A 25124-nucleotide genomic window follows, 5' to 3' on the forward strand; every position below is an offset into this window, starting at 1 on the left:
ACACTTGAAAGACACCAGACAGGAGTAGAAGACAAAGGGAGGAGTATGACCACTGAAGTTTAACTTCCTCAATAGTCTGTGTTTGGAATGCTGTAAAGCAAGTAGGAGCAAGGTATTTTGATTTGGATATTTAGAGGTCCGGCAATATTTTTCTTTAGAGAAAGTTTAAATCCGTTTTTTTCTCTCTTTTCTTGAGAAGCAAATGTTCTTCATTGGGGTACAGAATGGCTCAGATGCAACAGAAGAGTAATGTCATGACTTGCCAGTTAAAATTGACATCTGGGAATAATTCAAGACAAGGGTCAAAGCAACACATAAAATACCCCAATAATGTCGCCAGTTATGCCCCCAAAAGATATTATGTATCTTGTTAAACAGCCTTTATTACAAGGCATGAGAATTCTAAGGCATATTGTTCATCATGGCAGAACATGAAATTAAAATGTCAAGACAGAAATAAGCAGAACATGAAGAGTATGGTTGTGCTATCTGTAGCAGGAAGTTACTGTGCCACAGCACCTCATCTTTCATTCTCATTCCTATTCAAATATCTTAAGTTAAACTAAGATGATTGAAATGGAAACCAGTTCCCTATGTGTTTGTATGCTGAATGATACAACACTGCTGGATTCTAGCAGAATAGCCTCCAGAGAGCTCCACAGTACATAATAAAAAGGAACAAAATTAACACCATTGTAGGCTCTGCTTCCTTCTCCACATTACATTAGAAGATTCTATTTAAATTAGATCTCTGAGTATGTTTGGATACATTTCAACACTTTTTTAAAAAGAAAAAAAGTTTCAAAATTCAATGCTGGTAAGCTACTGAACAGCAATTAAAAAAGAGAGCCCTTTGGGCTGTCTGTAATTTCTCCTAGTTTTCAGTCTGATGTCCACAGTGCTACATGTTGGAAAGCACAAGAAATTTTGCATTAATTTGATCACTCACATAGGCAGTTATACTTTGAAAACAGTGTTTTTCACAAGAATTACCAATGAAATAATGTTTTAGGACACAATTGAATTTGAAATAGGTAATGTTTTGAATAGATTTTTGAGTTTTATTGAAATCTTACATGAACAAGAAATTGGAAATACAATCACATCAAGGAACAAATTGCCACGGCTTTGACGTTTTAAGCCAAACAAATTTTGTAGGGCAGATTTTCAAAAAGGTGTGAAGTTATAACAATTTAAAAACACAGTTAACCTACTTCTAGGAATGCAAAACATACAATCATGTTATTTTCAATACAAGAAAACTTAATTTGTTGTAATTTCTTAAAACTACTAAGACAAAGCACTAGCTTTTACTTTTATGTACAGCATACTCCTATGTAGTTTATCCCAAATCCAAAAAAAAAAGTAAACTGTCCAAAACCAGAGGTTCTGCAAAATCATGATTGAACAGTGTGCCATTCCTAAAATTCCTGCTTTTAAACTGCTAAAATGAAGCCTAAAATGATAAAAGCATTGAAACCCCATATGGAGTTCAGGAATTCTGCAAGCCCAGTAATGTCCAAGTGCATTTATGAAAAAAGAAAAAACTAAGAGACTCGAGTATATACACAATAGAGTGATTCTTCAGCCCAATACAAATCGCTACTGAAGGATGAAACATTAAGCCAATTTTGTTTTGAAGGATGTAGAGCTATAGCCAATTCTATGTTTCAAATATTCTCAATCCCTCCTCACTTGTCTACTTCCACTGTTGCCCATAAGTATCCTGATAAAATTCCTGGTTGTCATTATTGTAACCATAGTTACCGGCATAGTCACCACCTTGCTGGAGCGGCTGTTGAGCGATGGGTTGGGAGCCCCAGTTCTGCTGGTTGTTGGTCTGACGGCGCTTGGAATCAGGTTGGCTGTACCCATCTGCCTTTCTCTTGCCTCCTACGTTGCCCCCACGGTTGCCCCGGGCTCCGCGAGCACCGCGTCCTCTCTGCTGCTGTGCAGGACCCCCTCTCCCACCCCTGGCTCCTCTCGGCGGTCCCATGGGTGCCCCCCTCTGTGAATAACCAGCTCTACCTCTTGGTGGTGGTGCTCCCCGCCCCCTAGGTGGTGGAGGGGCACCTCTCCCACCCCTTCCTCCTCCTCCTCTTCCTCTTATAGCATAGCCATCATCATAGCCGTAATAGGGATCTTCATAGCCACCACGGTAGTCATGATAGTCATAACCATAATAATCATCGTAATAATCTTCATAGCCATAGTAATCTGGGGGATAACCATATCCACCTCTCCCTCCACGGCCTCTGCCTCTAATAGGAGGTGGCATGCGAGGTGGAGGGTAGTAATAATAGTCTTCATACCTATTAAGAAAAAGAAACATGCAGTTATTTATCTTCAAAGGTCTCCCAAAATAAAAAGTATAAATTTCCCCTTGTTGATTAAAAACAACACATGGAGAAAACTAATTCGGGTTCTTCTAAACTAGCTGAGGTTTCTGAGCAGAAGTGTATGCTGCAATGTGGCAGTAGTGCAAGAAGGGACACTCACGCAGTGCTTCTGGAGGCCTGTCTGGCAGCCTGACGCTCTTTCCTTTTCTTATCCGGTGGTTTTGCTAACACTATTTCAATTTCTTCCCCTTCTATCTCTTTCCCATTCATTTCATTCATAGCCTGTACAGAAATTAGAAGAGAAACACCTAAAAATTTGTTTCCAATCAAAAAGCAATTAAACTTACTGAAAGAAACCAAGAGGTTGGGCTGTTCCAGACTGAACGATGCCAAGCGCTTCATTTCTGTGCTACTTAAACAGAATGTCACACATTATTCTTTCAAATCCTACTTTATTCAACAGTTACAGTGAAACAGTATTTTAAAAATTATTCTCTTCAAATCATAAGGTAAAAGGGCATTAAAACACACTGTGCATTATATATATAATTTTAAAAAAGGCATAACACCATCACATTTTATGTTCTTATATCCCCTAAAAATGGTTCAGAAATTCACTGACAGAAGTTCTCACTACTCACACCAACTCCACTGTATTACTAAGCCAGGTAACGGCACACACACAAAAGAAAGACTATTTTTATATTTGGCCTTTCTAGCTATCAGACTGTCTGACTGTGCTACACGAGGGCCTCTAAGGAAATCAAGTATTTCTGAGGACACATACTTAAGGGGAAAAAAAAAAATAATACTGAAACCTGGTGATCTCATGAAGCGAGACAAGACTCTTCCAGAAAAGAAATGTGTAATTTTTAATTGTCAAATGCAGGCACCAAGGGAACTTAATACACACACAAAAGAAGATTAGGGCTACATCCCAGCTGTTCACCTGGAGTTATCTGCTTTGCATTTAACATTTCTGGGTATTAATATCTGCATTAAGACTACATGTCTGTACAGCTACATACCTGAAAAACATTAGAGATCATAGCAATTTATTTCAAAAAAGGTATGAATACAAACAGACCCTGGAATCAGTGAGCAATTCCATCCATTAACACCATCATGGTTTCATTAAAAAAGAATCAACACGCTCTTACACAAAAATACCTCACAAAATTCATAAATCGAGTGGCCATGCATCAGGCTCATGGGGCAGATGATGTAGCTTGTTTCAGAGATCCTCTGCTGTACTGCATTTCACAGATCTTTTTCTCATCCCCTACAAGTTTCAGTTGCTCAAATCTAACACAGCATTTAGAAGCAAGGTCTACTGGAAAGGAACTGGAGACTGTTAAAGACATACTATAATAAAACAGGTGTTGCTGACTCACCCTTTCTGTCAACAATCTCTCACCCTCTCTTGGACATGGTCTAAACCTATCCAAACTGACTTCAACTTCATTAAATATGAGTGACAAAAGCCAAAGTCAGGAGTATTCTAAACCCTCTTTTGGTGGGAAGGAAAATTATAAGTAATTAAGTGGTTATAAAATCATTAATAAGCTTAAGTAAAGAGCCTTTGAACTGCCTTTGTAGCCACATACACGATACCCAAAATACTTGCTCAAGACTCCCAGGTGCTAAACACTTCCTCCCTACCTTCTTCCCCCGTAAATTATGGTTTTTTTAAAAAAACTAAATCATTTCTATAGAATTCAATCCACTGAATACAAACAACAGAGATTAATGCCCCTCCTAACTGTTCTCACATACAAAGGAAGACACCTTTGAAGCTTCCAAGAATGATCTGTAATGTTTAAGTCATTTAGAAGAAGCCTTCCAGAGAGAAAATTATTAGTATTAAAATTCTCACAAAAGGAAACTTATTAAATGGGCTCTACAAATTGTCTTACCTACATGTTTACTGTAAAAAAAAAAAAAATCTCAGAACACCATTTGCACAAGAACTACTCCTACCAATTTAGCTAGGAAAAAATAACCAACCAACCTTCACTGCTGCACCTCTGTCCTCAAAATGAACAAATGCATAATCCTTCAACTTCTTTACTCTTTCCAGCTTTCCAAATTCAGAGAAGGACTTCTCAAGAATTTCTTCTGTCACAGTAGTGGCCAAGTTTCTTACAAATAACACTTTCACCTGGAGAAAACATGAAAAAGGGAGCTGTAATCTTTAGAAGTCAAACCTTGAAGGAAACTAACAAACTAGTAAGATGTTTCTTACTTCTCTGCATTAAGATATTTTGGGTTTCCTTATAAATTCTGCAGCTGTTTTTTTTTTTTTTAAAAAAAGACCCAAAAAAAAGCCCTCGTATTTCCCTGTATGAAGTTTCTACAACTTCTTTCCTTCCACAGTTCTCTTTCATGACCAGAAGAATATCCAACTTTGATTTTCTGCTTCTGGGATGCTAAAAGTCCCAGTAAAATTTTAGTAATAAACCTCAACAGCAGCAGTTTTCCCAAAACACAGGGAAAAAGAGCATGTCATTCCCTATGCTCAACTTCATCTCACTCCAGAAAATACAAAATACCCAACTTGGTAATCAGCAGAAGCAAAAAATGAACAGACAGTCCAGCACTATAACTCTACACCATTAGTTCAAACATGAACCGTAGGTTACAACAGCACATTCCTCATGTCTCACAACCCCAGCTCACCTGCAGTGCTCAGATCATGCCAACTCACAGGGCTTCCTGTGAAAACGTCCCTTAACTGCTTTTTGTGCTTCAAACCTAGATTTGCTCAGCTGCAAAAAATCTTTGTCATTATGGCACAAAGAAATTCCTCCCAAAGCACAGAAGCATCCAAGTTTCTGGACTTACTTTTGCCATCACTTCTGGATCAGGTTCCTCTACTGGATCAGCCCATTCCACTGTCACAACATTTCCCCAGACTTTTACTTTCCCACTCATCAGGCGGCGACGAGCTTGCGCTGCCGACTTGTGATCCTCATATTCCAAGAAGCAGAAGCCTCGATTCTTCTTTTTATCATCAGGTTGATGATACAAGATTACATCCACCAAACCCTCTGAAAAACAGGTCTTTAGTATACCAAGCATCAAAAGGAATTTAAAAAAAAATAGAGTCTACTTTAAATACCTTCAATTGTTTTTTGTAATACATAGCCTTTGAATTTAACACCTGAAAGTGGGAGGGAGCACAAGAAAAGCAGAACAAGAGATATCCATCAAATTTACCCAGAAACAGAACACCTAGCAAGTTAAATTCTCCATAACAAACTTACCTCACCATCAGGCCCTGCAAAACATCAATAGAACAGTTCACACAGATTAAGTTTTTTTTATTATTTATTTTACCATTTTTACATTTTTGAAAAGCAGTCAGGAGGAATACATGGCATCTCCTCTGCCTTCAGGGGAAGTGGGAAAGTATTTCTTCCACACCTCTCCAAAAAGAGGAGAGGTAACTAAACAAATATTCGCATTCTGTTTTCACCACTTCCCTGAAGCTCTTCTGAATAGCAATTCTACAAAAGAAGTTAAAATTCTCCAACAGGAAAAAGAACAGGTGATCAAGACCCCAATTCTGTTATTCAAAGTAGAAGCATCCTTCCAGCAACAAGCTGAATTCTTTTCTTTCTACTTGCTATATATATTGAGGAACAACACTGAAAACCTAGGACAGAAATTAATCTGTCATTTTCTATTCCTACAATAACATTCACTCTAAACTGATTTAGCATTCCTTCCTCCCCATCAATCTTCAAACATACATCTGAAGGCTCCACAAAAACTTGTGGTTGTGAAAGCATTTCTACCGTAAATCCAAATACAGAGCCTCCAACAGGTAACAGAATTCATATCTCCACTTTTTTCTGAGTTCACTTGTGAGTTCATTTCCATCTCAAATTGTAAACCTGTAACATCATTCATTTATCAATGAGTAAAACAGACACTAATCCCTTTACACTCCACCATAAAAGTTATTTGATATATAAAATTTCTACCAGCAACAAATCTGGATTACAACTTAGGAAACAGTTTCAATGACAGCTGAATGCACCTGTCAAATAACAAATAAAGGCTGAGGGGTGTTTTGGAATCAGCGTAAAAAGCTCTTAAGAAGGTCTTACCTGTAACTTTACTGAATTCTTCCAGTATATTTTCCTTAGTCTTGTTCTTTGGAATTGACCCAACAAATAATCTGTTGTTTGCCACAGAGATGCATACTCCAAGGTGCTTCCCAGGACGGATTTCATAGTTGTCACACTGAGAAAATAATAACTCATTCATTTATTCATATTACTGTGGACAAAACAAAAAGATCCTCAAAATCGTAAACAAACCCTGCTTTCTTAATGATCTACTACTACTTTTATATCTGCATACTGAATCAGCTTTTTGCAAGAGAATTACTAGATCTGCAGTATTTGAGTCAGCATTCATCTGGAAGACCATTGTCAAGCTTAGGTTTTCCACAGAAACTTTAGAAGTTCTGCTGAATGGAAAGCTGCAAAGAAACTGAGGTACAACACCTAACAGAGACAAACTGCATGGGGTAAATTCATTCACCTACTGTTTGTCTCAGATTCGAAAGATCTTCCTAGACAATTGCTCTTCCTATGCCGGGACTCAGTGTCAGAGCTTGAGGTCTTCCACTTCGTTTTGACAGCTTTTAAACACTGAGCCTATCTGCTATGAGGTACTCTGAAGTCTGAATCAGTGTGTGACCTTGTTTCCCTCATCCCCACAGCAGGGATTTTTGGGATCTTGTAAATGCTAGGACTCTGAATTTTACTATTAAAGTTTTACTTTAAAAAATTACTTAAGAATTCAAGAAAGACACGGTATTTGTTTTAGACAGGATTGTCAAATGGAACTTAGGAGAATGAATGCTTGATCACTTATGATCTTCTGAAAAACATCATCCAATTCCTTAAAAGCAAGTTTTCAGCCATTTTTACCCTAGCTGAGGCATAACCATGCAGATGACAGAGCAATTAATTCAGTGACTTTCTTCATATTCTAGAAGAACTAGAACAATATTGAGGTACCACAGGCTATCAAACATCAATTTAAGGAAGAAAAAAAACATTTTGGAATTTTGCTTTACATACAACACAAACCCAGAAACAATCAATTGCAAAAAACACTTTCTGCATCTTATTCAGGAAAACATTCAAGTAGATTCTAAAAAGGAAAAAGCAGCCTAAACAGGGACAAGCACCCCCTAGTCACATGAAAATATTTGAGGGAACAAACACTGGAACATCTAGAGACAATGCCTCCTTCTGAAGCCCTTACTATGCAAGAGTAACACTTCTTTAGTTTCTTAAATTTTGCTCTCAGGCAGAGGTTAGGCCAAATGAACCAGGCCCCAATCAGACTGCTGTCTCTGATTTGAACTCCCTAGGAAATTGCTCTGTGTCCCCTGCCAAACCATCTAGATGCAAGTCAAGTCAGGATTCTGTGCAGTGAGCTGACTGCATGACTGCCAAAAGAAAGAACTAAAGACCACTGTGAACCATAAAGAGCACCAAGTCAGAGAACCTCCTCCACAGCAGCTGAACAACGCGTCTCCAATCAGTTCTTTAGAGCAGAAAGGATGATAAAACTTAAACATAGCAGATCTTATATTTTCCAGTTGTAATCACCTAAACTCTTACTATAAACACTCATCTTCTAACAGACTGCAGTAGGCTGTAGCAGCCAATGCTCTAGTTTGAGGACCACAGTTTGAATTTACTAAATCAAATTAGGAGGCACATTTTAAGAAAGTAAAATTGAGTCTGTCAACAGATGTTTTAATGAAACACTTCAACCACTTCATTATTTAAGAGATTAGCAACATGCTTGATGTTTACAGTATTTTGTCCAGTCTGAAAATAAGTTACTCACCAGTTTGACTGCTTCCTGTGCTGCATCTTTACTACAAAAGGTAATGAAAGCGTAACCTCTGTTTTGACCAGAAAGAGGATCCATCATGAGGCGCAGATCCCAAATTGGACCAGCTTTCTCAAAGAGTGGTACCAATTCATCTTCATACAAGTCTCGAGGAATCTTACCAACAAAAACCTAAAAAAGGAAGAGAACACTTAAAGCTCTCTCAGAAAGTCAACCTTTCTTTTAATACTTGAAAGTTCCTGGGAAAGGAAATACACTGCAGCATGAACCATCACAGCGGAATCACCACAGCTGTCACTGCAGCCAACAGTGTCCTAAGAAGACTTCTAAACCTCCCACTATTAGTACTAGGTTCTTATATATGGAAAACCTGGTTTTGTTACTTATATTTCCACCACTGAAGAGGCAAATGGCTCTTACCTGGTTATAATTTTGGCAATTAAAAGCAAAGACTTCACAGATTATCTAGGTGAGTATCCTGCATGAAAGTAGGCCAAGCACTTACTTGCTCTTGCAGTATTTTCAAATCAATCTGTAACTCAATCTTCACTAGAAGGCTACAGAGACAGAAAAAAATCTGCAAAAATCCTTAAACTGCCCACTGCACCATTCCCACTTTTAATATATACTGTAGTCTTATTTTTGGTCTGTATTTGTTTCAGCTTCCACCAACCAAATGTTTTAATATTTGTTTGAGAAAGTCTGGAGTCCTAATGTTTTTGTTGCTTACATAGAGTGATGACACAGTTTGGTAAAGTTTTGTTAAGGAGTTTAATCTCCTCAGCTGAGGTCTCCCTAGAATGCTTCCTCCCCACTCCTGCAAATTTCTGCCTCTACTGCAGCTCCCCTCTGAATTGCTAAGACAAGCAAAAAATTCCAGACACCCATTATGATAAAATTCTATTTATTTTAACTTTTCATAATTAAAAAGCTAGGAGTATTCAACCTTTTCCATCTAGGTGAGGCCTTGCCAGAGCTGTATCTGGTACTGCAGGCTTAGCAGGCAATTCCAGAACTAGACACTCAGAATGCCCACATAAGCATTGATATGAACAAACCTATGAGAAGAACACGACGAGTCTGATTTAAAAAATGTGGAACACAAATTACTCTCCGCCAAAGGAAAGACAGAATCTTTAGATGTTTCTTTATGGAACAGATATTCCTGATATTCCCAAAATTCAGCTTCCAGAACATTCATTTCACCTAGCTTAGCCCCTCTCAGTTCAGTATCAATGGCAACTGAGCAAAATTTATTTGCTATTGGGGAATAAAAAAAGGGAACTGATTTATCACATGGAGTGAATATTTTATGGTAGAGCCAACAGGCTTTCCCTTCCTCCTCTCTCCCTAAAAAGCTTCAAAATCCCTACAGACAGGTAATTCCATTGTCATTAAACCTAGAACATTTCATTCCAAAACCCATGTAGCTTTTAAAGACAAAAACTGACGTCATCATGGAGATGAGTAAGACAGGAACTTCAAGTTGCTACTAAGACAGTGGAACTGTCAACTGAACTATCCACAAACTGTAACTGTTTTTAAGTGAGTCAAACGTAAAATGTCATATTTTACATTTGAAACAAACTCTTTGTTTCAGATGCAGAAACTGAAGATGACATGTGAAGATTTGAGAAAAAGAAAAACCCTAATCCAAATACAAAGCCTAGTTTTCCATCTATTTACCAAATTACTAATTTCAGGATTTACCATCCTGCAAGCTTGTTTCCTCATTCCTTCCCAGTCTCTCCAGCTCACTCTCCACAAACTTTACACCACCGACAATTCCACAAGACTACTACTCCAGTTCAGGTAGCACATTCTTGGAGCTAGTATGGGAAACAGAATTAAGGATTTCATTTTAATGCATTCATATCTGACCTACATTCTAGAGTAACTTCCACGTATAACAGAGGGACTAGATAACTCTGTGGGCATAATTCACATATAAGTCTATTTGCTTTGAGACTTTAAACATACGTTGAACTACAAGATCAACACTAGACAAGGCAAGCATCAGGTAAACATCTTGCAAAGGTCAGAAGAAACCTCTGCAATTATTTTTTTCAGATATGTTTATAAGTTTGAATAAAGTTGCTGAAATACCAAAGAAGATAATTATCAGTCTTGTTTCATATTTTACATCCAGAAAAAGTTAACTTTGGGAAAACTCTAGAAACAGGCATTATCAGTTAAACAATATGAGAGATCTTGTCTAAGTGGGATGCAACTGCATCACTTCTGGGCCTTTGTTGGAATCAGACCATTACACTTTTTCTAGTTTTGCTTCCTAAAGGACCTGTACAAAGTACTCCATTTTACTTCTTTTTTTTCTGTTCTAGAAGATTAATTATTAAAAGTATTAACTCAGGAAATTTCAATGTCAAGATTCCTGAATAACTGTCCAGAGCACTATCAAGGGGTGCAATCCACTTCTGAGCTCCAGACGATGTATCCTTCAGTTATTTCAACAACTCAGCCTCTTCTGTAACTGCAAGCTAACAGGAGCACACTGCAGCCTTGCAAGAGCTGCTTCAAAACTTCTCTCCTTTTCATAGTGCTCTTCACATGCTTTGCAGCAAATTCCTCCTAAACACCAAATTTAAGTGCTAATTAATATAGGTTGCATGACTGCTTAAGCTCTTCCAAATCTGCAACATTCATTAAAAAACTCACAGCAAGAGGAAAACTACCTGGCACAGTCCAAAAAGCCTTTGAACCCCCACAGTTCTTCCAGCACAGAAGTGAATCCATTTGTGTACTAACTCCAGCACAAGCTTTGCCTAGTTCAACTCCTGCTGAGCTTATTATACCATTGCTAAAGTTAATTTTTACAGTATATTACTGCAATAATAATCCCCATGTAATATGTTATGGAGAGAAGTAATTTAAATTGTCCCAACATCTCCACCAGCATAACTCTCCAGATTGCAAGTCAGCCTCACAACCCTTCTCTGACTTCTTGTTACAAACTCTGACCACTCACTCAGAGGAGCAGATGCAATAATACCATCTTACCATTCACACAGCTCAAAGTAATTTTGCATTTTTTGTAACAATAAAAAACTATGTTTATCATACACTTATCCAATAGGTTTCAGTTCTGAAAGGGACCTGTAGCAATTCCTCTATTTTATAGTCTAAACTGTTGCACAGGCATCTAACCTTGCACATCATCTTTGCATATTATGGGCAAATAAGCTACTTAGAATTTTTCAAGTTTTTATTTCACATCACTGAAATAGAAGTCTCTCAAAATTGGAGGGTAGGGGCTTTTTTGTTCGCTTCTCCCAGCTCCTCTGCTCCTTCCCTATTGCTGCAATGAACCCAAATATTCCTGATCCCAAGGAATCCTCCTCAGGAGGGACCTTTGGGCTGGGCTGAAATAGAAGTCTCTCAAAATTGGAGGGTAGGGCTTTCTTTATCTGGAGACACCTCAAAGCTGAAACCAATCCAGCAATCAGTACAAATTAAGCCAATTACTCTCTTCATACTGGCTGCATGAGGCTGATTTTGAGAAGTGCTTTCCCCCTCACCCCATATTATGATGGGCGGGTACTTTACAGTTACAAATGAAGCTTCTTGTTCCCCAAACCATGTCTTTAACAGTTACTATATTTACACCAAAAGGTGAAGGATGGAATTTAAGCACCACAGTGGTTACCTCAACTTTTGGTGTACTGTTAAGTCTGGACAGGCCACATGCACATAGTTGTTGTTTTTTTTACCATCCTCTAAAAAAAGAAAATAATATCAAAAAAATAATTATGTTTTCAGTTTTCCAGAGTTTAACAACTAAAAGGTCCTCAGTCAACAGACTGAACATAAGGACTGAAAAGTATGTATTCTAACGTGTTTAGCAAATACAGCTCAACCTCATTAGCAATTACCCATAAATGCAGATGTTACAGATACAATGTTGAATGATTTACCATCCAACATTACTCAACTGAAACCATGAAAGTTTCATCATCCCTGACTAGCAGTGGACTTAAGACTAATACTCCTTTTGTTCTTAATACACTTTAACTGCTCCTTGCTGTGACTAAATAAAATGAAATACATTTTCTTTCCCTGTCCTGTCCGCACTTCATTTCAAGTGTTTCTGAAATTGCTATGTAGAAATTACTACTGTCTGTGCACCCTCCAACACTGCTGAACAACTGGCTTATTAAGGAACAGTAAGATAACCTGAAGTTGTTTTGCATTAAAAAACAGAAATTAGGAATACAAAATATTTTTTTTTCAGCATTAACTTGCATACACACTTCAGTAAAATGATAAACTACAATTAGCATACAGCAAGCATCCCTAAGCAGAGCCTGATATACTATGCAAATAATCAATTATTATCTTTCAATTTAAGAGCCCATTCCAATTTTTTTCCTCCAAGGAATTTATTTTTGTTCATGGAATATGAATACTCACTTTAGAAATCACCTTTACTGTGACACATCTAAGCATCTTCTTCATGGTCTGCATAAAAGCTCCAGCATCTCAAAGATGCAAAAATAATCTATAAATTTCAAAATGTTCAAGATATTGACCATTTTCTTTAATCTAGTGGTTTATAGAAGCATCTCCACAAGAACTCCTTTATCAAACAGTCACAAGATTGTGACTGAGAGTATTCAAAGCGTTTAGAAAAAACTACAAAACAACCCATTAGGGACCAATAGCCTGCAGAACAGGTAAGTGAGGAAATAAACAGCTCAAGCATTTTCATAACCGAAGTTTGCTCATAGCTTGCTGACCAGATGCATGGGTTCAGTCATGACCTTAAATCTCCTGATGTGCTTACTGACTATTACCTTGATCTCTGAGGGGAAGAAAAGTATCTATAAAAACCTTCTGATCATCTTTAAGAACAGCTGCTGTAACAGGAAGTAAGCAAAAGCAGTGTAAAAGATCTTTGAAACTGTAAACAAACCGAAGAGGCAGTGTCCAAGCCCGCTGAGGAAAAGTAGTTATCAACCTTTGCAGATGCAAATGACAAAGTCAGCATGAGGAGAAAAACAAACTCAAAAATTACTGCTTCCATTCTGGTCCAGTAAAGACTCCCATGAACATTTCCAAGTGTTGGCATAATGTGACCTCAAATAAGCAAAATGTTTGTGTTGGAGCAGCAAATCCTTAAATAAAAAGAATGTTCAAGGTTAATATAAAGTCCTATCGCAATTATTTTCTCCTCCAAGTTTCCTGGCAGCTGTTAACTACCGTCTTTGTAATAGAATCACATTCCAAAAAAGTCCATCTGCTCTTGGCCCCACCTAAAAAATACAGTGGACAGCTTCATCCACATAATCTTTTCAACAAAACATTCACTGTGACAATTTGTGAACATTTGTCATGCTGAACATCCCCAAGATTATTTATCAATACTGTACAACGTTCAAATACATATTTGAAGAGATTTAAAGCTACAGGTAACATGGAACGAGTTCTGTTTTATGTTTTAAGAAAATAAATTAGTTGACATACAAATATTTACAGTAGATGATCTAATACATCTTGGAGAGAAAAAAACCTACCTAGTATGTATCTTCTTGAAATCATTAACAGTACTTGGGTATCCTTAAAATCCAGAGGTTTGCCATTAATGACATCAGTGACAGCTCTGGCTTCGAAATATCTGAGCTGTCACAAGCTATGAGAGCTTCAGTATTGTAAGTTTAAAACACAAAAGCTTCACTGCCACAATCCAAAAAGATACATCCTGAGTTTTTTATTCTTTCTACCCACAATACTAGAAAAGAGGCATTCACACTCCTATATAACCAGAACTATCAAGTACCAAAGAGAAATGGTTATCAAAAACTTAAAGAGGGGGAAAAAGCAAAAAACAAAATCTACCTCATTCTGGAAAAAAAAGAAGTGCCACAATAATCTCCAGTCACTTGAGTTTAAACATGTTCTGCCTAGTCTACCACATCATAAGATCATGTTTAAATTGTTGATTACTGTGACTCAAGAGCTCAACGGCAAGAGCTGAAGACTAAATTTCACAGAATTTTAGAAACCATACATCAGTTTCAGCAAAGTTTTTGCACCTCAGCCAGTCAGACCAAACAGCATGTCTAAAGCACTAAACAGACTTTAAGTCCTACAGAACAACAGCAAGCAATTAATTGAGTAGCTGTATGGTTTCTGTAACTAGCTGGTTGAGTTTTACTAAGCCTCTAATATCGATTCATGGAACATTTATGTTCTATCTTAAGGGAGTTTCCACAAGTTACCTATTTTAGCAAGCTTCAGGAAACTTAGCAAAAAAACATACTCTTAAAAGTATTAAAGCACAGGCAATGTTATGGCTTTCCTGAGACTTCCTGAAGAGCCTAACCATCAGCATTAGGACAAAATACCTAAGATCAGTGAAGTCTTTTCAGTCATTATCAGAATATTTCAGTTGGAAAGGACCTACAATAATCATCCAGTCCAACTACCTCACCATTATAGGGCTGACAGGCTTGGGGCATCAATCACTTCTCTAGGAAGCCTGTTCCAGTGTTTAACCACCCTCTCTGTAAATAAATATTTCCTAGTATCAATGAGGCATAGTGCAATTAAATAACACTTCATACCATCCTGTAATCACCTTGGCAACACCACTCAGTTGGTAAACAACTTCTAAGCCACCTTTCTGAATGCAGAATTACAAAAATTTACGAGAGGAAACAAGCTACATGGGCTCTTTCAGTGTGGTAGTTTCACTATCAGTCCATGCAAGCATCAAGCATGTTCTCATATAAATTGAAACAAAAGCAAATAAGCAATTCCTTAACAATTACTCATCTCAGTTATCCTCTTCAAAACTCTGTATCTTCATACAATAGTCTTTTTCACTTTCAGCACTTTGCACAAAATACTATTACTGTCCCTCAAATTCCACTTATGTTGTAAACACAGGAAGTACCTTTGAGTCAAGCTTTCATACCATCTATACAGCTTGCATCTACATTGGTTACTTTTTAAGCAATGGACCATAAGCTTTGGTCAATTTAACAACCTATTTTATGTTTTAAGAAGTTTCACATAGTCCTTCCCAGTATATTCCACCTGCTTTTCCCCCTTCAACGTATCATCCTGTCTGCTGCAGAATACTGAGGAATAAGAAAGACTGATTAAAACACACAAACATAAAAGAATGCTTTCCTCTACAGCACTTTAAACTTTCACTTGTAGTAGAGTTTATTTTCAAGTATTACTTAATTAGCAGTTCACACAAACATATATAACAGATTAGTCTGGATATACCAACCTCTGTTCCAATACCAGGCTGAACACCAGAATATACAGTATCTGGAGGAGGGCCTCCATATTTCCTCTGGCCTGTAGTTACATCCAAAGTGTAACCAGTCCTCTCCAGCAAAGCCTGAAAAAAAAAAAATATATAAAATCATCATAGTAGTTACAGTGAGGGAGGACAGTAGGTTAATATACGGAATAAAAGTGTCCTAACATAAGCATTTCCTTACCTACTCCTTGTCACATTTGGTAACAAGGCACATACGGACAAACTAAAACACATCTGCTATTTTGGTGCTATTAAAAAAAACACCACCACAAACAGCAACATTTGTTTTATACTACAATCACTGTAAATAACTCATTTTTCTTGTCCCTTATCTTCCATTTCATATGTAGTACCCCAACAACTCCAGGACACCAGACAATTCTTCTCATCTACTCTGTGCTTTGGTTTTTGCAAACAGAAGAGTTCCTTAATATAACAAAACCTTGCTGAAACATCCAAACAGTCTGAAAGTGATTTTATGAGTGCACAACAACTTTCATATTAAAGACAATTAAGACAATTCTTAAATGCATATCAATGTTTTTACAGACTTTACATAACATTAAGTTCATGCATTTTGGCAACTGTGTAATCAGGAAGATCTGCATTTCAAACAAGCACTCTCTTCAGAACCTCTTATCATGCACAAACTTCTTTAAAGCCAAGTGTGAGCATACTTATCCAGGTAGTATCTATGACTTAAGCACATTCAAAATAACTTCAGTCTGCACACAGGTGACATATCAGGTCATATAGAATAACCAGTATTTTCTAGATGTTACCTTAATCTTTGCTTCATCTGGTCCCTTTGTTGACTCCTGTACTTTGCTGCCTTGTTTCTCTCTTTGCCTGTAGGTCTTCATAACTCCACATAAAAACGCACTTTTGTTCTGTAGATATAATTTACAAAATAATTCAATTGTGCATATGAAAAGCCCTGGGAATCCACCGAATCGTACACTCCATGCCAAGAGGTCACTATATCAAGCCAATGCAATAGACAAAAATGTCAAAAGAATCCTTTAGAAAAATATAACAATTAATTGAACAAATATGTCAGAGTAAAAAACTTGGCAGATTCCGGGTAGTTTTTCTACCTTATTTTCTCAACAGCCCTGATTATTATCTGGGAGCTTTTGCTTTGCACTCAAATACCTACACATTTAAGGCAATTTTTAAAAAGGCTTGTGATTTGGATTTGAAACATTAGAATACAGAAATATCAATGAATTTCTAAGTTACAACTCTCCTGCCAATAGTGCCAGAACACCATTATACTCATGTGCTCACACTCCTGGAGCTCTCACCTTACCTGTACATGCGACAGGTCACTTTCTTTAAACTGTTGTAATACAGAGAGGGCTCCTTCTTCATTAAATTCCCTAAGAGCATCAATTGCTCTTTCATCAAGATCGACATAAGCTACCAACCCTAAAAGTTAAAGATAAAGAAGTTACAGATTTCTATTGAATTTTACACAAACTAAGAACTATGCAGTTTGCTTTTAAAGTAAAAAAGTTACGTTCCATAGCAACAGAATTACACATTTAATATAACTACATATTCCTACACAAGCATATGAAAGAACATGAGTACAACAATGAAAAAAGTTAAATTAAAATGTATATACCTAAGCACTAACTGACGTGAAAGATTATACCCCATATGTAACAGTTTCCTAGCACTCAGGAATGCAATCTGCTGAAGAGCAGATTTGAAATGGTGAACTCTGGCTCACTTCTAATAATTTGGATTTTTGTTTGCCTTTCATTTTAAGTTCCCACTTCCTTCTCTTGAATGGCTGTTCTAGAGCAAGCTGACTTGAAAATTACAGGTATCCTATTGTAAGTGAAAAAGGAGCTACCTAACTGACAATCAAATACTTCTGAAGCTCTTCCCCACAAAATATTAGGAAGTAGAATGGTCTGTACACTCTTTTACTCCAACTTCAAAAAGCAAAAATCAGTGGACTTCCTAAATGTCTTAAGTATTTGTTTCTTTTTTACTCATTTTGCTGCTGTATGCAGTTCAAGAGCAGAACTCAAAAGGTATTCTATGTACCCGAAACGGCTAATATTAATTTTACAGGTACAAACTCTCCCAAGAAACATTGGACCAGTTCTGAAGCACTTTTCCTGTTCAAGAACCTTTGCAGGTTATTTCTTTCCTTTGGTAATGCACTTGCATGAGCTGTGGAGCAAGTAGTTCAGACTAAGATTTGCACTTTAAGTACAGAATGAAATTTAGAACAGATACCAAGAACTCCACACACTTTGCAACAGCTTGATCTCCAAAATACAATTATTTAACTGCTACTTGATTTCAAAAATGCACAGTAGTGCCAAGCCCAAGGACTACATTTCAGAAGTGATCCTGCATATTGGAAGGCACCTGTATCTTCATGAGACCTCAGCAGATTAAAAATCCCAAAGTTCAACCCCAAATTTACCTTGGGTGTCAAAAGTAGTCTGCTTCACTAACAAACCCCTGCACAATGTGAACATCTTCAGTGGCATTAAGCAAGTGTGAATAAACGTTTTCAAGTTACTCATGCTGTGGAATTATACTAGGTAGTCAGGTTCTGGGCTGAAAATCTTGAGAACTCCTCACAACACAGCCTAACTGCAACACATTAGAGCCCCACAAGTTCCTCTGCCCAGGTAGTTACACCTTCTCTCAAACCATCAAGTGCACATCATTGTGACCCACAGTTAGAAAGTGCATGTCTGAAGCCAATAAAAGCTGTTTTAAAGCTTGATGAAAGCTCACTGTGAATGACTTCCAAAAGATGACATCCACATGAGCCAGAGTATCATACTGAAGATTGGTAAGGTATTGTTTTTGAACTGCCTTCACTTAATCAGTGGAATTTTTACTTTTTTCAACAAAAACTGTCATCTTGCCACTAAGGCATTCAAGATCAGCACACAGAGCTACTGCTTCTTGTGAATCTGTTCACAGAACACTATAAAGAGAAAAAGAAAGCCTCTGTCTATAAGACAAAATAATAAGGGCATTACAAAAACAAAATAGAAAAACCTTTGTATATAAATAAACCTCTCTAGAAGTTGCAGAGACCACTTGCTACCAGCAAGGTATTACTTGATTTGCTAGATAGCTTAGTCCTCAACTTTGGTGAAAAGCAGTTAGTGTCAAACTAATCCATGTTGGTTATTACACTGAAATGTTAAACTGTCCACTCAGAACTAGAGAGAACAAAAAATCCACAGGCAGACTCAATTCAAATGTAGTCCCAGGCAAGCTAATTGCTTCCCTCACTAAGTCACCTATCCAGCCTTTGATTGTTTAAGAGCCACTGTGAGGAGTTGACAGTAGAAAAGTAAAAGCAAAATGATGATTTGGACTGAAGAAAAAAAAAATAACGTACAGTTTAGTATGCTAAAACATCCATCTTTATTTGACAATGTCTAAGAAGCTAGTGCTCTGTGCCCTAAAGCAACTAAGGTATCACATAGAACACTAAGGCTGTGTCAAGTAATTAGTCAATGTCAAACCCAATTTGCCTTTAGGGTAGTCAAAGTAGCAAAACATTCAGAGCTACACAGATCAAAAACAATGAACTTTTAAACCTTAATCTATAAAAATTTGAAAATGGTATGCCCTCACTTTCATAACCAGTCAGAAACAAGAAATGCATATTATACCTGTCTGAAATATTTCATCAAGTCTCTCTGCCACCTTCTGTGGGAGGCCTGCCTCTATCAGTGTCTTGTAGTGTTCTGTGTGAGTTACACTGGAAGTATCCATTGGTTCTTCCTCTTCTTTTAACTGTACCGCATTACCATTCACCTGATTAGCCATTTTATTATGCTGCTGGAAAAAATTCAGGAGCTATATTACAATAAGCCAGAAATAACTAGTTTGTAGGACAATGCATGATTTATCTAAACTAATTTGTATACATGCTGCAAATGACCGGCATCAAAAGTTTTATTTTATACTTTCTGGATGCAGCTGATCTAAGTTTCAAAAGAAAGTACCACCCCTTAATACTGTGGATAATGTACATGGAAGAATTTACTTTTTTTTTTTTTTTAATGTACTTCATGTACATAACAATGTCTAAACTTTTATCTGCTGATTGTAAGTTAACTGGTTACCATAGCAGCTAGAATGTACTGGGATATGACAATAACATCCTTCAACAAAGAATCAGAAGAGCTAGTGCTATTTTCATTTCCCATTCCCCTATTTTTAAAACAATTGTTAAAAATTTAGTGAACACATAACCCTGCAGGGTAGATTCAGGTGTAAAAAGATCAATACTTGTTTGCTAATTTTCACTTTCTTGTTTTGTTGCCATGTCTTCCTTCAAACCCAACATGCTGCATAAGATCAGCCAAACACTTTCTCACAACACTGTCAGAACACAGTAAGGACAGAAAGAGAAACATTGCATTCTAATGCACACTGCCGTTTGAAGCTGCAACTGAACTGTTTGCGTGCTTTCCATCGTACTCAAATAGGAGTGCTACAAATCACAGCTACTTCTTGTGTAACATATAACTTCTAGGTTTAAAAGGAAGCCATGACTGCAGCATCTTCAGTTCTTACATTAATAAAAAGACTTGCTTTCAGAATTAAACTGATTCCAAACATGTGCACTGAAAGATGCACAACTATCTTCTCAGACCATTCAGGTGGGCTTTGCCCAATTCATTAAAAACAGTTCCAATTTCTCAATTAGTCAGCCAGCTGATATTCAGTACTCTCCAATAAAAAGGCTGACAAGAGACAATACAACTACCCAGCAGAGAACATTAGGGTGATCGGCTGCTCAGTTCAAAAATGAAATGAGCCTCAGGCTTTAAAAGATAGGGAAGAAGTAGATGATCAGCAGTGAAATGATAACAAGATAGGCATATGCAGCATGGTCAGAGCAATGGAATTAACTACTTGAATACAGGTATGTAGATGATTCGGGTACAAGTGTTGTTTGTTTTTTTTAAATGCTGAATCCTCAAGCTCTTTACTATGCTGCAAAACAAGTCTCCAAACATAACCACACATCTAAGTTACTTGTCTACCCATCCCTTCTAGACTACAGCTCACAAACTTTTTGGAATATATCCTACGAGGATTTGCAAGCTTGAGCAAGGAAAAAAAAAATAACCATTTTTCTTCAGACAGAAAAATTATGATTTTACTAAAGCTGTCTTCACTGAAAGGGCAAGTTTAGAGAAGTGTTAACACTACCTCACAGTGCTACTCTGCCAGGTGCCACTTCTTCATGCAACTAGTGAGAAAATGAAAGGAAATTTTCTGTAGCTACATAGCTCATATATATACACACTCTGTTCCTTGGCAAAAAGAAACTACTTTCTCATCAATTCAGTTTACTTAAAAGCAACCATGACTATAGCCTAATTACAGAAGGAAAAAAAATAGTGCTTCCTGAAGAGTACAATAATGCTTAGCTATCATTACAAGTATTAAATGAACTCTCAAACACTACCTGAACATGAAGTTTCTATACATTACAAAAATTAAGGAAAACAAAAATCATCTAGATGTCTGCTTGACAGCATCTGCAAGATCTCAAATTCAAAACCATGCAGAGCAAAGGAGGTTTAGTTAAACAGAAAATGTTTTGGGTGCAGTACCATTCCGAATACCCCTTCCCTAAAAATGAACAGGATGACATACACAAAAAAGATACACATACGAGTTTTGAATTTTTTCACCCTTTAACTGCCTTAAAGAAAAACTACTGATATATATACTGTCTTTTCTGTGTGCAAAAAAACACCAAACACAACAAAACAACCCATGAAGAATTGCATGACTAAACCACTACATACAGAAAAGTTATTTGAAACAAGCACCTTCTAACCTAACCTTCAATGGTTTATGGTGATGCTCCCAGACATCATTTTTTCCAAATACATATTAACTCTAAAGTGTCACATACCCAGTTTAGCACTATTCTCAGTGTTGCCTATAACTGACCCAAAGGCTGACATCTATTCTGTGTCCAGAAAGAACCACCTCCTCTACAGTTCAATCACCCAAACTTCTTACAGTGCCTATGGCCTAGCAGCATGAAAAGATACCCATCTTCATCACCAGCCTACATCAGTGTGGGAAGTACTATCTAACCCTTAAGTATTAGATAACTACACAGAATCACAGCTGAGCAAATGTGAGCTATTTCCTGTCACACAAATTTAAAAGACTTTCTTGAACAAATTTATTCTGGAAAATTCTGAAGTGACATAGCTGTCAAAATATTCCGGCCCCAACACCATCCAGGAGAAATATATTTATTTTCACAGTTATAGTAACAGATTCCCTGCTGGCTTTGCAAGCTTGGCCTGCAATCCAAGATCAGACTGACTTTTCTTCCTGAATGATCACCAAGCAAGATGACGTCTCTTAGGATACTGAACCTGCACCCTGAGTTCAGCAATGTTATGTGGGTGAAAGTCATAACTAAAACGGATCATTTAGTTCTCCCCCTAGATATTACCTAGATGTGGCTATCAATAAATTTATCCTTTAACTTAATTTCACCAGTAAGGAAAACACACAAGCATTTTATTATTTTTTTTTTCTCTCCACTAAAGAAAAAAAAATGTGGATATTAAAGAGGAGTGATATCTATGTCTGCATGTGCAGCATGTCCATGTGACTCAGCCTGTGACAGGCCAGGCCACACAAAAGTGCACCCCCACACACTGGGTTTTTCATCTGCATTAAGTAACTCGGATACCTAGAGAAGAGGGAGACTAGTTGAATCAAGAAGACTTTAAATGTGGGTTATAAGGATTATGTATGTGTATGTGTGGACTTGGACTATGTATTTGTTTTTAAAACATGCAGAAATGGATGAATTTAACACAGGGTACACAAAAATGTGCTTACCAAATGAGCTGCTGTAATAGATACCCTTTGGGGGCAACTGAACATAGGCAAGGAGAATTCCCACTGGTGCCTGAGAGGTTACCTAGCTTCACCACCTCAGAGCTGTGTGAAGGGAAGGACTGCCTGTTTCAAACTTAACACTGTTGTTGCCAACAATGTTCTTTTGAAGACAGTGAATACTTACTGATAGAAAACATCTTTTTAGCCATCCACTATCTTTCACCTAAAATTTCTACATCTCAAAGGAGTAATTTTCCAAGTGATTAGTCCCTTTTTAAAGCTCTAAATCATATGACAAGTAGCAGATTAAAACTATAGGTCCTTCTGAATTACCCAGAAACAAGCCTCTTTTTATGTTTAATAACTCAAATACTTATTTTCCTAGAAATTTTTTTTTAAATTAGCACACACCTGAGACTGATAGTTTATGACATCCTGAAAAAACTCCAACTTGATCTCAGCCTCAACGAGACAACCACTGTATTTAAATACATTCTCTGTATTTTATACCATGCATCTAACAGAGGTTGCCACCCACAGACTAAGTATAACTCCACCCAAGTAATTATACATTCACAGGCTAGTTAACTCAAAACATGCTTAACAGAGCAGGAATGGCAATTTCTGGCAAAGGGACAATATCTCAAACTACTACAACCAACTTCACAGTGATTATCTATTGATTGTTCACCCTTCTGCTGTGTAACTTCTGATTTCATGTAGGAACTAAACCTGTTGCACTTGGTGCCCAGGAAGCATAACTAATTCATACATCAAAACTCTGCACCAAAGTCATTCAACTTGCTTATGTTACTATGCCTTCTATCCAATATGTTAGCTGTGTCAAGTATTTAACTTATACCACATTAAATATAGCATTGAGGGGAAGTTTTGAGGGTGTTTTGCTTGTTTTGTGTTGGGGTTTTTTTAATTAACCACAAGAAAACAAGTGGGTTTTTATTAAAAGATATGCCAATAAAGATATGCCTTACACTTCAGGAAGGTTCTTGTCAAAACAGGAAGATAATCAGTTGAGTGAGGGGAAGACACAAACTCACATTAATAGAATGAACTGGGGGCTTATTAAAGCCTCATTGGCTCACAACCATTGCTGGCACATCCCTTTATTTTTTACATAAAAGCTATAATAGCCATCTATTTTGTACCATAGCTTATTCAATCATAGAGGGACATTTTAATAGCTTAGTTACGATACGCTGTTTATTAGCAAGATTACTTGTTTCAAAGTTATCGCATCCCGCAGAACTTTACACATTAGTCAAGTTTCTGCACAAGCATTTCAGTGGCAGACTCTTTACAAGAAAGTATAGTTAGCACCTTCACCCCTGCAGCACAGAGTTCTCAACCTTTCCCACTCCATGGAGCCCCATGGAATGAAAAAAACTGAGAACTTCCATCATGATGCTAAGCAAGAGACTAGCACAGCTCATATACTTCAGCATCTACACAAGTATCATTGGGACATTACCTTACCACAACAGGTTAGCAAGTGAACATAAATGCCATTAAATTATAGCACTGACTGCATCAGCAGCTACTACATTTTGCTAACCTGAATTATAAAGTCTTTAAATGCTCAGTTCTAACTGGAGTTGGCCATTCATAGCTCATCTGCTTGGTTGGGTTGAACAGAACAGTTGTGGTGCTCCAGTTCAAAGTTTAAAAAATATGAGCATTCTTACAAATGTATCCTCAAAGAATTTTTCAGATCTTTGCCTAACGAAGCTTTTTTTGACAAAAATAGTAAGTTGAGTATTAGCTGGAGGCTCAAATCTTACTCCAGGTGTTCACATCTAGACAGAAAAACTGAGAGTTAAGGATGTTAAGTGCTCATGTGAAATAGTTTCTAGGATGCAAAATTATGAGGCAGACTCTGCTAGTTTGCAAACACCACAGTTCACAGCAAAAAAAAAATTACACTGCAAGATGCAGAATTCTGAATGGATTACCTTTAAGTTTGGAAGACACGTAAAAAATTCTGTTATGAAAAGTGCAATCTCAGAAAAAAAAAAGAGCAAGCCCAGCCTTATTAGCAGTAAGATCCTTCGCAGCACAAACACATCACTGCTGGTGGGACCCTTTAGTGCAGTACACAGGAAAAGGGGAATCCAAACAATTTATTAAAAAAAGAGTAATCCAGCAGAACTTAAGTACATAATAAACCATGTTCAAAAACTCTTAGGTAACAAAGACGCTAAGACCCAGTAATCATAGCCTCACTTGAAAAATAACAGTAATAATTATGTATTTAAGCAAAACCTTAAGATTTAGTAAGGGCCTGTGGTAAAAGACCACTTAAGAAAAACAATGTTTCAGAAACGAAATTCTGGAGAATTCCTCCATCGGAGTGTCTGACAAGTGTTACCCTCTCAACTGAAGTATTACGCGGGAACCCGCGATCTGAGAGCAGGTGCAGACTAGTTTTCCCTCCCTGTAGCGGAACATACGCTACCCACGATTTCAGAGCGCTGTAGCAGCGATGCGTTTTCTGCCAAAAGCTTTGCTCAGCCCCCTGCAGCAGCGCAGAGCGGGAAGCGGCCGCGGCCTCTGCCAGGGCCACTGAACTGCACAAGTGCCTCAGCTTCCCAGCGCCGGTGGGGACCGAGAAGGAACCCGACTCCAAGCGCAGCGGCCGCAGCGCCGCTGCCCCGCGAGAAGAGCGCGTCCCGGCTCCCGCCACATGCCAACCTAAACCGCAC

General features: G+C 37.5%; 1 protein-coding gene across 4 annotated transcripts in view; it reads right to left on the reverse strand.

The window, feature by feature from the left end:
• Positions 1-1038: 1038 nt before the first annotated feature.
• HNRNPR (heterogeneous nuclear ribonucleoprotein R) overlaps positions 1039-25124 on the reverse strand; it is a 25064-nt gene continuing 978 nt past the window's right edge. The window contains exons 2-11 of one of the 4 annotated variants that reach the window (XM_010002900.1): positions 19185-19350; positions 16832-16950; positions 16302-16409; positions 15484-15597; positions 8220-8396; positions 6455-6590; positions 5184-5389; positions 4351-4500; positions 2500-2621; positions 1039-2312 (exon numbers count right to left, since the gene is read on the reverse strand). In XM_010002900.1, the coding sequence (XP_010001202.1) occupies positions 1700-2312; positions 2500-2621; positions 4351-4500; positions 5184-5389; positions 6455-6590; positions 8220-8396; positions 15484-15597; positions 16302-16409; positions 16832-16950; positions 19185-19341 (1902 nt within the window). In that variant the 5' untranslated portion in view covers positions 19342-19350 and the 3' untranslated portion in view covers positions 1039-1699. Of the gene's footprint in view, positions 2313-2499; positions 2622-4350; positions 4501-5183; positions 5396-6451; positions 6591-8219; positions 8397-15483; positions 15598-16301; positions 16410-16831; positions 16951-19184; positions 19351-25124 lie in introns of those variants that run through there. The other 3 variants (XM_010002901.1, XM_010002899.1, XM_010002902.1) reach the window with 3 other exon arrangements.

The sequence above is a fragment of the Chaetura pelagica genome, unplaced genomic scaffold (genome assembly GCF_000747805.2).
Source record: "Chaetura pelagica isolate M959 unplaced genomic scaffold, ChaPel_1.0 scaffold158, whole genome shotgun sequence".
NCBI lineage: Eukaryota > Metazoa > Chordata > Aves > Apodiformes > Apodidae > Chaetura > Chaetura pelagica.